The sequence below is a fragment of the Apaloderma vittatum genome, unplaced genomic scaffold (assembly GCF_000703405.1).
Source record: "Apaloderma vittatum isolate BGI_N311 unplaced genomic scaffold, ASM70340v1 scaffold8736, whole genome shotgun sequence".
Taxonomy (NCBI): Eukaryota; Metazoa; Chordata; class Aves; order Trogoniformes; family Trogonidae; genus Apaloderma; species Apaloderma vittatum.
This window is the reverse complement of record NW_009723333.1, coordinates 5,515-18,735: the sequence shown is the minus strand read 5'-3', so window position 1 is coordinate 18,735 and position 13,221 is coordinate 5,515. Positions and strand designations below refer to the sequence as shown.

The 13,221-nt window shown below is 39.1% G+C and overlaps 1 protein-coding gene across 1 annotated transcript; it reads left to right on the top strand.

Annotated features, from left to right (window-relative positions):
* Positions 1 to 1,344: 1,344 nt before the first annotated feature.
* LOC104275957 (arylsulfatase H-like) lies at positions 1,345 to 12,848 on the top strand. Its single transcript, XM_009872073.1, has 10 exons — positions 1,345 to 1,370; positions 2,378 to 2,527; positions 3,528 to 3,649; positions 5,099 to 5,221; positions 8,307 to 8,730; positions 9,197 to 9,333; positions 10,543 to 10,677; positions 11,290 to 11,452; positions 11,742 to 11,863; positions 12,478 to 12,848. The coding sequence occupies exons 1-10, from the start codon at positions 1,345 to 1,347 to the stop codon at positions 12,846 to 12,848; spliced, it is 1,773 nt and encodes a 590-aa protein (XP_009870375.1).
* Positions 12,849 to 13,221: the final 373 nt, after the last annotated feature.

Below are 13,221 nucleotides of genomic sequence, written 5' to 3'. Positions count from 1 at the left end.
AACTGAAAATAATTTCACCCTCCAGTCTATCAGCTGTCTGCTTTGAGCAAAACTTGAGCAGGTACCGTATTCCTCCTTTATTGTGTTGGGAAATGTACAGGAAAATTTTAATGGGGATTTGGATTTTTTTTTTCTTCTGTAGATAAAAATATCTCAAGGAAGTTTTTAAAAGGCATTTCCCTTTATATAAACTTTATTCTCATACATTCATAAAGTTGAAAGCTGCAGGCAACTTCTTATCATGAGTCTGGCTTTTATTTTGTCTGTATCAAGTCTACAAAATAAAGAATTTTTATAAGACATTTTCACAGACTGAACAGCACTAAAGTGAATGCAATTACCTGTAAGACCTTTCACTGAGTGTTGCCAAACTGATGCCACAAATGGGTACTGCTCTTGTGAAAAGTGTGTCTGAGTGCATCTGAAAACATGAATATTTTCTCTTATGCAAACTGGTTTGAATTGAGGTTTCAATATCTTGTAAGTATTTTGATGTAAAAGTGAAGACAGTTTAAAACATTTCAACTGGTTAAAGAAATCAGTAAAGTATGAAAACCATGCAAGCTATACCTCCGCCCCCCACCCCAGAAAGGCATAAAAGCCAATTACTTTGGGGGAACTAAATAATGGGAGGGGATGGAAAGAGTTTTGCCTTAAGCTGAGTTCAGTTCAGATAGCCAAATGAAGAGTTTGCTCGCAGCATAGCTTAAGTGCCACTTTGGCAAAAGCGGTCTCAGAAAAAAGTCCTCAGAAAGGCACCCTCTGAACTGCTGATGGCTGAATCAGGTGGACACTTGCTGCTGCCCCAGCTGCCAGGGGCTGAGCATGGAGCTACATGCCCAGGAAGGGACCTGGGGTCACCCTTGACTTTTCAGAAAGGAGAGGAATAGGGCAAGCTGCTTTCACTGTTCTTGCTCCCACAAGGTTTCTCTGACTGGACTCCGTCACCTTTCACTAAGGAAATGGCTTGACAGGGATAATCTCAGTCACAGTTCTCTGGGTATTACCTGCTATTTCACAGGCAGCTTCTGAGGAAGCTGAGCCTTGAGCTCCAGGCTGTGCTTTGCATCAGTGTAATGAAAGAGAATTATTTTGTTATTTTAGCATAAACTTATGTACACAAAAAGAAAAGAAGTGAAGTGTTAGCAATAAAAATAACAGTAATGCCTGTAGTCTTCCTCATTTAGGGTCTGATCTGAGGTGCACTGAAGTAAAACAAAGAATGTTGATAGGCTTTGATTAAGCTTTTTAAACTATTTTTATTGCAGTAACTACTAGGAAAATCCAAACAGGACAAGATTCTCTCTCTTGGTTTTGAAGAATCTGAGCACTCCAAATGCAGAAATGATTTGGCAACTAACATCTTATTGGTAAGAAAAAAGTTCATGAATTATTGCAATATCATACTTAGAACTAAAGCAAGCAAAGTTTAATAATGACATAATACTGTATTATAAAATAGCAGTGTTTATCTATAAAGTATACTCACAGTGTGATTTGTTTGTTTTTCTTGTTCTTAACTTTTTCACAATGCAAAGGGCCCAGTCTGGGCAAGAAGGATGTCAGAAGAAGTTGATCCCATTCTCAGTTTCCTAGACCAACTTCTAGGAAACCTCCCAAGTCACATAAGTAAAATCACTTATGTATCATTTGCCGCATGTATTTTTCCAAGTGATAGTGCTCATAGAAAGTTTGGAAACAATCAGAAAGGGTGATTTTAAAGTTATGATCTCAACGTTTTCCTTTTCATGACAGCTGTTTGGACCAGTGATCAAAATTTAACACACCTCTGGGCAGAGAGTGGTCTGGTCTGCAGCCAAGCTCACAGAATCACAGAATCACAGAATGTTTGGGGTTGGAAGGGACCTGTGAAGTCCCCCCACCCCACCCCCCCTGCCAGAGCAGGATCCCCTAGGGCAGCCACACAGGATGGTGTCCGGGTGGGTTTTGAAAGTCTCCAGAGCCAGAGATTCCACAACCTCTCTGGGCAGCCTGTGCCAGTGTTCTGCCATTCTCAAAGGAAAGAAGTTCCTCCTCATGTTTAGATGAAACTTGCTGTGTTCAAGTTTGTGCCTGTTACTTCTTGTCCTGACATTGGGCACCACTGAAAAAAGGCCGGCCCCATCCTCCTGGCACCCACCTCTTGGGTACTTATAAGCAGTGATAAGATCCCCCTTCAGTCTTCAGATTAAAGGTTCTTCAGATTAAAAAGCCCCAAGTCCTTCAACCTTTCTTCATAAGAGAGATGTTCTCATCCCTTAATCATCTTTGTATCCCTTTTCTGCACCCTCTGTTCACACAGGAGGGTCTTCAGCCAAGTACAAGGAAAGTGACAAATGGGTTGGTCATTGGCTTCTTTCCTTCTTCTGTGTTTCAGGACATCCCTGGGCATCCTCCTGATTTTTGCTCTACTTCTGCAGCCACCGCTTACACAACTTTCCATCATCACACAACCAAACATTGTCCTACTGATGGCCGATGACCTCGGCATAGGGGATGTAGGTTGCTATGGGAATGATACTATCAGGTAAGTGAAAAGAGCTGGTGTGTTATTTAACAAAAACTGGAATCCTCTGCTCATCATCCAAGCTGTCTTCAAGTTTATTTCCTGGAGAAATGAAAAGATTACCCGTAGATGCCATTAATGGTAAATGTAAAGCACTACCAAGATTATCTCACAGCCTAGGGAGCATTTCCAGGGCCAGCCCTGCTGTCAGGAGCTGCTTTACTGTGGGAGTATGTCAGCTGCTCTTGTGTATTCCTTAATTGCCCAACACTGAGAAACAGATAAGATCTTGCACAGAGAAAGGAGACAGAAATGTTGTCCCCTCTTGCAACATATCAGGCCTCATTACCTCATTTAACTCTATTTCACCATTCTTTCCCAGTCTCACACTAAAATACAGTATAAATCACTGCAATTGGCTTATACTACTGGGAAATCCTTCTCTTTTCAGACCAAAGGACACAGAATTTGCCTTCTGTTTGGAAATTGTGCCACAGTACTGCCTACTGGCTTCCTAACAACTTGTCACTTCTCTCAGTAAAACCAAATCTGGTAAAATCGTTCCCCTCATTCAACAGAGTTCTCAGAATCTCACCCTGATTGGCACTGGTCTCCAAACTTCTGATGTGCAGCTGATGACGGTCATATACTGATGATGGTCACATAGCTGCATGGTTAGCTGATGGGACTCAGCATGGCCAGACTTTCACTTCTGAATAGCACCATCCCCAAGGCATGACTTTTCTTTTGAAGAGCAGTGGGCCACATTTCTGCAAGGCCCTTCACAGGACTTGGGAAAAAAGAAGGAATGATTGGCTTGGAATTTATCCAGACAGAGCTTGTTAAGGAAGAAATAAGAAAAAAAAATTCACAGTCACTTGAGAAAATTAAAATAAAAAACATAAATCCTGGCCCTCAAATAAAAAAAAACTTTCTGAATTAAAGATATTATTCCTCATTCTCGTTCCCCTGAAGACTCTCTGAATGCTATCTGACAATAGCATTTTGTTTGCATTTTTAGGACCCCAAACATTGATCGCCTGGCAAAGGAAGGAGTGAAGCTGACGCAACACATTGCTGCGGCTCCACTTTGCACCCCCAGCAGAGCAGCTTTCCTCACTGGCAGATATCCGCTCCGATCAGGTTTGCCTTGCAGATCCAAGCAGCCTTTAAACATTGGTTTATTGCTGAAGTGAAAGATGTTGTGCAATGGGTACAAAAGAAATGAGTGTCTGCAAATATGAGGGGTGCTGCAGACACGTTGTCCCACACCTGAGGTACACAAAGGCACACCAGCTAAGCCTGGTACCTTTGAAGTAGCATCTATATTTATGGGGTACAATGAACTGACCTGGGTTGAAGCAGAGAAAAACTAGCTCTGCAGAGCAGCTCTCTTCCTCCTCCAGCTCACAGTTTCAGTTGTCTTTTGGGGCTCCGTTGCAGTGATTGCAGCCAGAATGGAGTTAGCACGAATCATAACACTCAGAAAGGTCATTAGACAGTACATGAACAATAATAACACATTTCTAAGGCAGCACTTACATTTATTTCTGCTATGAATGGGTGACACCTCATCAGATATCAGAAACGGCTCAGCCCTGCAGGAAGCAGAGTAGATCTATGCAGATGCCTGACCATTCCCTTCAGTTGAGGTGCAGAAAGAGTCATTTACTGGAAAGCTTTGTCACCTGTGTGTCAGAATTCATCTGTTCTATGAAATAACAGTTTGACAGCTATATTATTTTTTCCAGTTCTCTTTCTGCAGAAAAAATACTATCCTGTCAAACTGTGTTCCTGAGATGAAGAGGTATGAAAAACAAATAGCTCTACATGCTTCTAACAGCAACTCTCTAACATTTATTCTAGTGCAAGTGATCTTCAGATTTTGGAGCTGGCATGTTGTCCTATTTTTATCATGATACCTTCCGCTGAAATAGATAGCTTGAATATACGCATGAGCATGTGCAGACTCTCACCCACTACAAAAACAGGGCCAGAGATGTTCAGTGCTTCCATAACAGACTACTTCACATACAGTTGTATGATGGGGTTACATCGGTATAATGCTAAATAACGGGGTGTAAACCTTCAAGTGAGGAGAAAATTGTGGTGTTATACAGCTACTTTTTGAATTTCAGAAGTTAAATACCAGCCATGCAATTGTGCAGGGATATCTTGAGTTCCCAGGCAGCCTCATGCAAAGTGGAGGTTGAGGCTGACAGAGGGCTGAATTCTCCCTACCCTCCTCCCTGCCCTCACAGTCACACTAAGTAAGTGCACTTCACATAGCCTGGATGGCACCGTCACTCCTGTCAAAATCCTATACAACTACATCATTCTGAATAAAATAAAATAAAATAAAATAGCCTCAGTATGAGATACAAAGAAGAACAGGTATTCAGGTGTATAATGGAGAAACTTAAATCTTTCTCAATCTTGTCCAGAGTCCTCAATTCATTTCCGCAAACAAACAGCATCAGGATGAATGTATAATGTAAGAATATCCATAAAACCAAGAAACAAGAAAGCATGTTTGGTAAAAGTACTCTACCAGTTATACTTACTAAGATTGTTTATTACTGTATTTTTTAGGGATGGATGCTATAAACAATTACCGAGTTATTTTTTGGAATGGTGGCTCAGGAGGGCTTCCTCCAAACGAAACTACTTTTGCCAAAATACTGCAGCAGCAAGGCTACAGGACAGGACTGATAGGTAGGTATGGGGACAATCCTGAAGATGGTCTAGAATATATTTCACCTGCACATCTCACTGAAATCATTTGTTTTAACTAGCAACTGCTCATACTTCAGTTGTAATATTTTTATTTCCTGATTAAATAATACCATGTAAGAAGAAGTCCTAACTACAAAGAAACTCTCTCAAAAAAACCAGGAAACTGATACAGACAACAATATTTACAGTTAACCTGCTTCCAAGTAAAACTGTGGTTATTAAAATATATGATAGAAAATATGTTAATATTTCTTGAATATTATTCTACCTGGTGTATGATAATTATTCCAATGCTATTTTATAAAAAACATTGTGCCATTTAAATCTGTGTGACGATGCTTTACACAGCCCAGAGCAGGTTTAAAACAAAAGGGAACAGCTGCTACTTAAAGCAATAGAAACAGTTCATAATATCAGAGGATTTGGCCTTTCAAAAACAGAAATAAATCAATTTTTTTTTTTTTAATTACAGCCTGCTACTATAGTTCAGCAAGATTTTAGTACAGCTCACAAAACATTGCCTCCTTTAGAATTAATACAAATTCCATTTTACTTTGTAATTTATAGGAGCTTGTTTTATTTTTAACATAGTTGTAACTTCTGGTCATGATCCAGTTTCAAATAATGATTTATCTTAGATATGTCACATAGTTCCACGGACTGATAAAGCACAACTGCTCCTGAGCTGAATTTTCAGCTATTTGCCCTACTTCATCTGAGCATCTAGATGTCAATAGCCAAAATCTATGTCTAACACTTAAAAATATTGGCCAAACAAACATACTGAATTTATTACTAGAAGTGTCTGCAGGAATGGATTTGTATTCATTCAGCTGAATAAATCTAAACCATACAGGAAAATACTAAACGAAGCTCTCTAAGCATTTTTAGTTGTATATTACTGAATCTTCTTCTCCTGTAGTTTTGTAGCCATATTATTTTAATTGTTTTCAATCAGCTCATAAAAAAGCCCATGTCTATTAACCACGTGCTCCAGCTTAGTTTCAGCATGTAATCACTAACCATCAGATTTGTCTCCACTTTGCCAAAGGAATTGCCCTGCAGGGAGCTTGTGCTTCGTACCTCCTAGAAGCTAGCTAGCAAAATGGGCTGGCGTTTTCCCTGTGGGCATCTCAGCTAAAATCACACTGCAGACACCAAAAGCATCACTTAGTTTAACTGGATTGACAGATTCTGATTAATTGCACCATAGGGGATGATGGAGAGCAGTGGTGATAAGTGACTAGAAAAAAAAAAAAAGCCCTTACTAACAACTTTATATTCAAGTCATGAAGCAAGAAATCTTACACAAGGTCTACCCACAGCACCACAGCTCAATGAGCACTAGTCTCACCTGAATGAGTTGTGATTGCTTTGGTTTGAGAACAATCAGTTTAATTGCAAAGTTAAATCCTATTAATAACCTGCAGATTGATGTGATAATGAGACTTTTTGTTGGAAAATGCATTGCAGATTCTTTGTAGTCAAAAAGCCAATGTTGTATAACATATGCACTGAAAGATTAATTTATCTTAATCATACACTCCTTAGTTTATTTTCTGGACATTTGAGTCTTTTGTGGTATGACAGAAGCCCTTATCAACCTCAGCTGGAGATTTAGGCATTGGAGTGCATCAGAAGTCCAAGGATACTCTAGCTATACCTATATTTATGACCAATGCATCTATCTATTGATTACAAACGTGTTTCATTCTATAACTGTTTCTAAATATGTCAAGAGGTGAAGTGAGATTTTTGCTGAAAGGAATTCATATACCTAGACTAGAACATTCACTCTACATTTATATTCAAAAAGCAGGGGTTTTCTTTTCCCCTGAAGTAGTATTTTTCTGCTCCTACTGTAATGCACAGCAATTCTACTGACATCTCCTCGGTGTTGGCTGACAGTTTATGTGTTGGTAACAGAGTGAACGGTTTGGTTAGCATAATATCCTTCCATAAGTAAGTGCACAGTTCCTTATTCTGCAATAAGAATTAGGTTTTTAAATGTTCACTTTGATCTATACAGATATATATGGTATCCAAGGTCTGCATTACATCAGAGATCATAAAACGCAATTAATCTACATCTCTCTGTTGAGAGGTAGATTTCAGATATTCACAAGCCTCAGTGTTTGAGCGAAATGAGCCGACTTGTTATGTCTCTGTGTGAGTGCCTAACCAGTCTATTTGAATAGACTGCAGGGGAAGCAAAAGCATGGTTTTGATATGTCATTTCTCATAATAGTGGACATGTGTTCATAATAAAGAACAAATTACATTGCAAAAGGTGAGATGTTCCTTCTGATATACAAAGACTCCAGTATTTAAAAGAAGGCAGTTTTAACTATTTAAAATTTGGTGAAATACAAATAAATGGCAAAAATATTTATAAAACAATGCCTTTTATTCTCATCCAGTATACAGAGATATTATTATGAGCAAAGTTACACATATACAGCTTCATGAGAAATCCTGAACTCCTGAGTTCAAGTTCTTCTAGATTTGGTGATTTGTCTGTCAAATCTACTGCTCAGCTGCCAGACTTGGCTACTCTGCCCATAGCTTCCCCCATCAATCTGGCACCAACACATCACTGAGTGTTGCCATAGTTGTGACATCAAGCTGTTCAAACTTTCAAGAAGTTTATGTTGAAGTTAAAGAGACAGGAGAACTATTTCATTTTGCCCTATGTTTACAAAAGAAGTCCCTCCTCCTATTTCACACCCAATAGGTATCCCAGAAGGCTGTAAATTCTTGCTCAGTTCTGAAAATCTGAATTTTTCTCAATTTCTCATTGTCTTTTGAGTCCTGTTTTTTACATTTCATCAAAGCTAAGGGCATGAATATGTGTACAGAGCACCAATAATTCTGTTAGAAACTTGTAATTTATAGAGATAAACCTTCATCAGTCACAAGATACCACCACATACTCAGTGTGTATGTGCAGGGTGAAGATATTACCACAAGCAGGAAAAAAAAACTTTTTTAAGAAATATTTTGTATGAGGAAAAGCCCCTTGTTATATACTGTCTCTTTGTCTTTTAATAACTCGTATCTTCAGGGAAGTGGCATCTAGGTGTTAACTGTGAATCCCGAGATGACCACTGTCATCACCCTTTAAACCACGGGTTTGACTATTTTTATGGGATGCCTTTTACGCTCGTAAGTGACTGCCAGACAACAGAAACACCAGAGATGGACAGAGCCTTTAGAAGGAAGCTCTGGCTTTCCACTCAGATGATTGGCCTCATTACACTCACTGCTGCCCTGGGGAGAATCACTGGCTTGATATCAGTCCGCTGGAAAACGCTGACCTGCCTTGCTGGGTTTAGTCTCCTGTTCTTCCTATCCTGGTTCTCAAGTTACGGCTTTGTACGATACTGGAACTGCATTATGATGAGAAATAACGAAGTTACTGAGCAGCCAATGGTGACAGACAGGACCACGTCCCTTATCTTGAGAGAGTCCATTTCATTTATTGAAAGGTAAAGTGTGTTTCCTTTGATCACAAATTTTCTGGTTCTTGCATATCTTGCAACTTCTAAATGGCGCTTTCGCATGTGAAGTTTTTATAATCTTTACAATATTATGTAGAATTATAAGTACTATTGTGATTATTAATTATTAGTAATGTTAATAATGAAACCATATTATGCCAGGGGATGAACTTGCCGCCCTCGTTTCAGAAGCAATAGCAGAAAGTGGAGCTTCAGTCTGGAACTTTCTCTCTAGGATTCAGGGGAAAAGGAGTCATTTTATATGCCAAAACATCATTTTGTCAGACAGATCCTAATCATTGGGTTTTAACGCCTCACAAAGTAAGATGTTTCTGAAGTGATTGTTGAAATATGCATATCATCAAATCATAGTACCATTTTCCATTATGACTGACATCTCTATGTATTGAGAACCTTCCTTCCTAATAACAGTGTCAATTTCTGGTTTTTTTAGAAATAAGCACAAGCCATTCCTCCTTTTTCTTTCCTTTCTACACTCGCACACCCCTCTTCTCACCACAGAGAAGTTTCTCGGGAGGAGCAGCCACGGTTTATACGGAGACAATGTAGAGGAGATGGACTGGATGGTGGGTAAGTCACCACGGCAAACAAGTGTCTCCAACTACTTAGTGTCTAGGTTTAAATATATAATAAAAACGCAGGTGTTATTAGAAGAGCAAGGAAGATAATAAAAAATAAGAAGGAAAGATTTCCCAGGCTTTTCATCAACTTCTACCAGTTTTGTATGACCACTATTGGCTTACAGTGTTGGCTTTTTACTTTCTCTGGTCTTGGACCAAATGAGTCGTTCTGTTCATTAGTTTTTTTGATCTAGTATTTACCAGTTTTAACCATGTCCCCTTGCCTTCTGGCAAGGAGCTCTCCTGCTCTTACTAAATAAGTGAGAATTATTTCATTTTCTGTGATGTTAAAGATCAGGTAATTTCAGCCCCTCATGGTCATGCCTTACCTATTTCTAAGTAGGACACATCAAAAGGTGGTAAAAACTAATAAGAAAACTAATTCCAGGTGTGAACCAGCAGGCTGTTTCTCTGTGACAGCTGCATTCAGCAGAGTACTAAATATTTTTCAGCCCCATTCATAAATCTGGAAATGTTGGTAAATGTTAATTTGTACACCCCCAGAAATTAGATTAATGTTATTTTTCAGCCTGTTATTTTGAGAGTAAGGAGAACTATATATCAGTTAGTCGTGACAGAGGAAAAGTAGTCACAGTTGCAAAAGGAATAAGAATCATGTACACATACAAAAATAATTAATTTTCAAACCTACCTGTCAAACATTTACACAACACAAATATAATTAAGAATATAAGAAACAACTCAAGAATTACTTTTAGATAAAAAAAGAACTATATTATTAATGCACGTCATATCCAGTCAGTAATTTAATGCAAGTACTAACTGTGGCCTTTACAATGTAAGATAAGGAAATGTGACATTTTTGCTTCATTTCTCACAATGACCACTTCTGATGGAGAATCTGACATTTGGGGACCTTGGATCAGGCTTTCCATACTTTTACAGCACACAGCGCTTCTGGCCTGTAAATACAGGCTTCTGGTCTGTGACTCTGATTCTTGTTCTCCTTTGTTATAACACCAATAATATAGGGCTTACAGTACATCACAGTTGTACCACAGCCTCTTCTTTTAAACAATAAGCAGCCTTACATAGATAAGAAATTACATTGATGAATGTTTACAAGTGAGAGACTTAAATTTATGTAGTGTAATTGATATTTTTGATTTATAATGCATACATATTCCTGTGTTTACAGGCCAGGTTCTAGATGTTATTGACAAGGAAGGCTTGGAAAATACTACACTAGTTTACTTTGCTTCTGATCACGGTGGGTGGCTGGAAAGACAAGAAGGCAAAAGGCAGTTGGGTGGCTGGAATGGAATATACAAAGGTAAGAGCTATCAGGAATGGTGACAATCCAGAAACAGCTAGTAAAGTACTCAGGACACCACTATAAGCTTAGATATGACTGTACACTCAAGAAGTATCTGTTTTATCATTGAGAAACAAATTTGTCTAATTAAGCATTTTTAAATGTAGACAATTCTAGCCTATGCAGGTGTTCCTTATAAGTATGAATTCTCAAACTGTCATTTCCTTATAAGGCAACTGATCACAATTTTTATTAAGTTCGTGTAACTTTTCACTATATATTAGTTGTAAGTTACATCTGAAGCCTTGCTTTAAACACAACAGGTATGTTACAGGATTGTAAAAGAAGAGAACCAGGCAGGGAAATCACTTTATGCCTGAGAATTTTATCCACGCTGAGTTCTGATGGGGCAGTGTGTTTGCAAAACAACAGAAAGGAGTGTGTAAGGTTACTTGATGGGTCTGATATCACAAACACACTTTCACTCATCATGAGGAGAAGGAGCTTAGGAGTAAAGATAAAAGGGTAAGGCAGGCACATTATGATAACACAATAACATTTGTCTGAAATTTCTCTTTATTTTAAGCAGAACTTTTCTTTTTCAAAAATCTATTGCTTCTCTAATGAAAGGTGGAAAAGCAATGGGAGGCTGGGAAGGAGGAATCCGTGTCCCAGGGATATTTAGATGGCCAGGAGTGTTACCTGCAGGCACAGTTATCGATGAACCTACAAGCCTTATGGACATTTATCCTACTGTAGTTCATCTGGCTGGAGGGGTACTACCCCAGGACAGGTACAAATACAAGTGTTTTTATTCCTCCTTCTCACTCAAAACAACGGCAAATACAGTTTGGAATTCTAAGAGTCTCACATTTTTTTTTTATTCCTGCTCCTCTTCTAGACACATAAATGTTACCTCAACTCAGTCACCTTTTCTCTACATTTGAGATTTGGCATGTATCTACAATCTTTTGCAAACATCTTTCTCACTCAGAGTTGCCAGTTCCAGCAAGAGGTGTGCAGAAGGAATGTGGTTCTGCACAGCTTTCCTCAGTCTGATGGTCTCTGTTTTTTTCTGCTAGGATAATCGATGGCCGGGATCTGCTGCCTTTACTGCGAGGAACAGCTGAACACTCGGAGCACGAGTTCCTATTTCATTACTGTGGCGTGCACTTACATGCCGTGCGGTGGCACCAGAAGGACAGTGAGTACAGAACTTTTCCCAAGAATTAGGTTGAACCTATGGGAGGGCACATTTGTCTAACACTTTTTTTCTTCTGGGATTGCAGCTTTATAAGCAGATCCAGGTGTAAGTTGGAAAAGAACTTAAGAGCATTGCCTGTATTGCATACCACAAAGAATTTGTTTGTGGCTCCAAGGCATATGGCAGGCCAGGCAAGCTACTGGAGCTCAGGATGGGTCTCACCCACCTCTCTATCTGAATGCAAGGCCTGGGGAGTTCACATCCTCCTTGTTTCATGGAGAAGTCCTTGCCTCAGCCCTTTGTCTGTCCTTCTGCTATCTTAACAAAGAGGCAAGCAATGGAAACCTAAAGTTTTTTATTTCTTGTCTACATAAAAAATAAAGTGAGCAATAACTGATACTTATTGAAAATTTTGGAGAAAAAGTGTCAAAACTAATTTTACATTATTGATTTAATTCTGTGGCACTCAGTTTTAAATGGAATTACAATACCATATCAACTAATTAGTGCAGAGCTGAAGTGCACCCAGAAATTAATTCAAGAAAAACATTCACTCTTCTAATGCCTCATGGTAACCACTAGTATCACTGCAAGCCCTCTATCTTTCTTACCAGGTGGAGCCATCTGGAAGGCTCACTACACGACCCCTGTCTTTCATCCACCTGGAGCTGGGGCTTGTTATGACAGAGGATTTTGCCCGTGTTTTGGGGAAGGTGTGACCCATCATGACCCCCCATTGCTGTTTGACCTCTCACGAGACCCTTCTGAAGCCAAACCTCTGTCACCTGACAACGAACCCCTCTTTGACACTGTGATAAGGAAGATTGGAGGAGCCAGAGAAGAGCATCACAGGACACTGACTCCAGTCCCAGAGCAGCTCTCCTTGTACAACGCAGTGTGGAAGCCGTGGCTGCAGCCATGCTGTGGGACATTCCCATTCTGTTGGTGTGATAAGGAAGATGATAATAAATTTGCTGACCTGTAAAGGCAAAAAACAGATACCTCCTCAAAAATGTTTTTAGATCAAAAATGTTTTTAGAGTGTTTTCTTTGGGGATGCTGACTGGTGGTGTGTTTGTTTGTTTTAATGGAGTCTTTATATGAGAATTGTTCCCATGAATAGCACAGTATTTGGTAAAGGTGGATTTAGGCTAGAGAATGTCAAGAGGGATCAATACAAAATGATCTGAAGAGCATGTTTTAACTTGTATCTGCTGACAAGTGAATGAATAGTTCAAATGCACTGAAGCAAGACAACATTAGAGCTGTAGAAGTGATGATACAACTTACGTTTTGTTGTTTATGAATATGTACTTAGAAGCTTTGCTTTTTGTTTGCTTGTTCATTTGTTCTGAATTG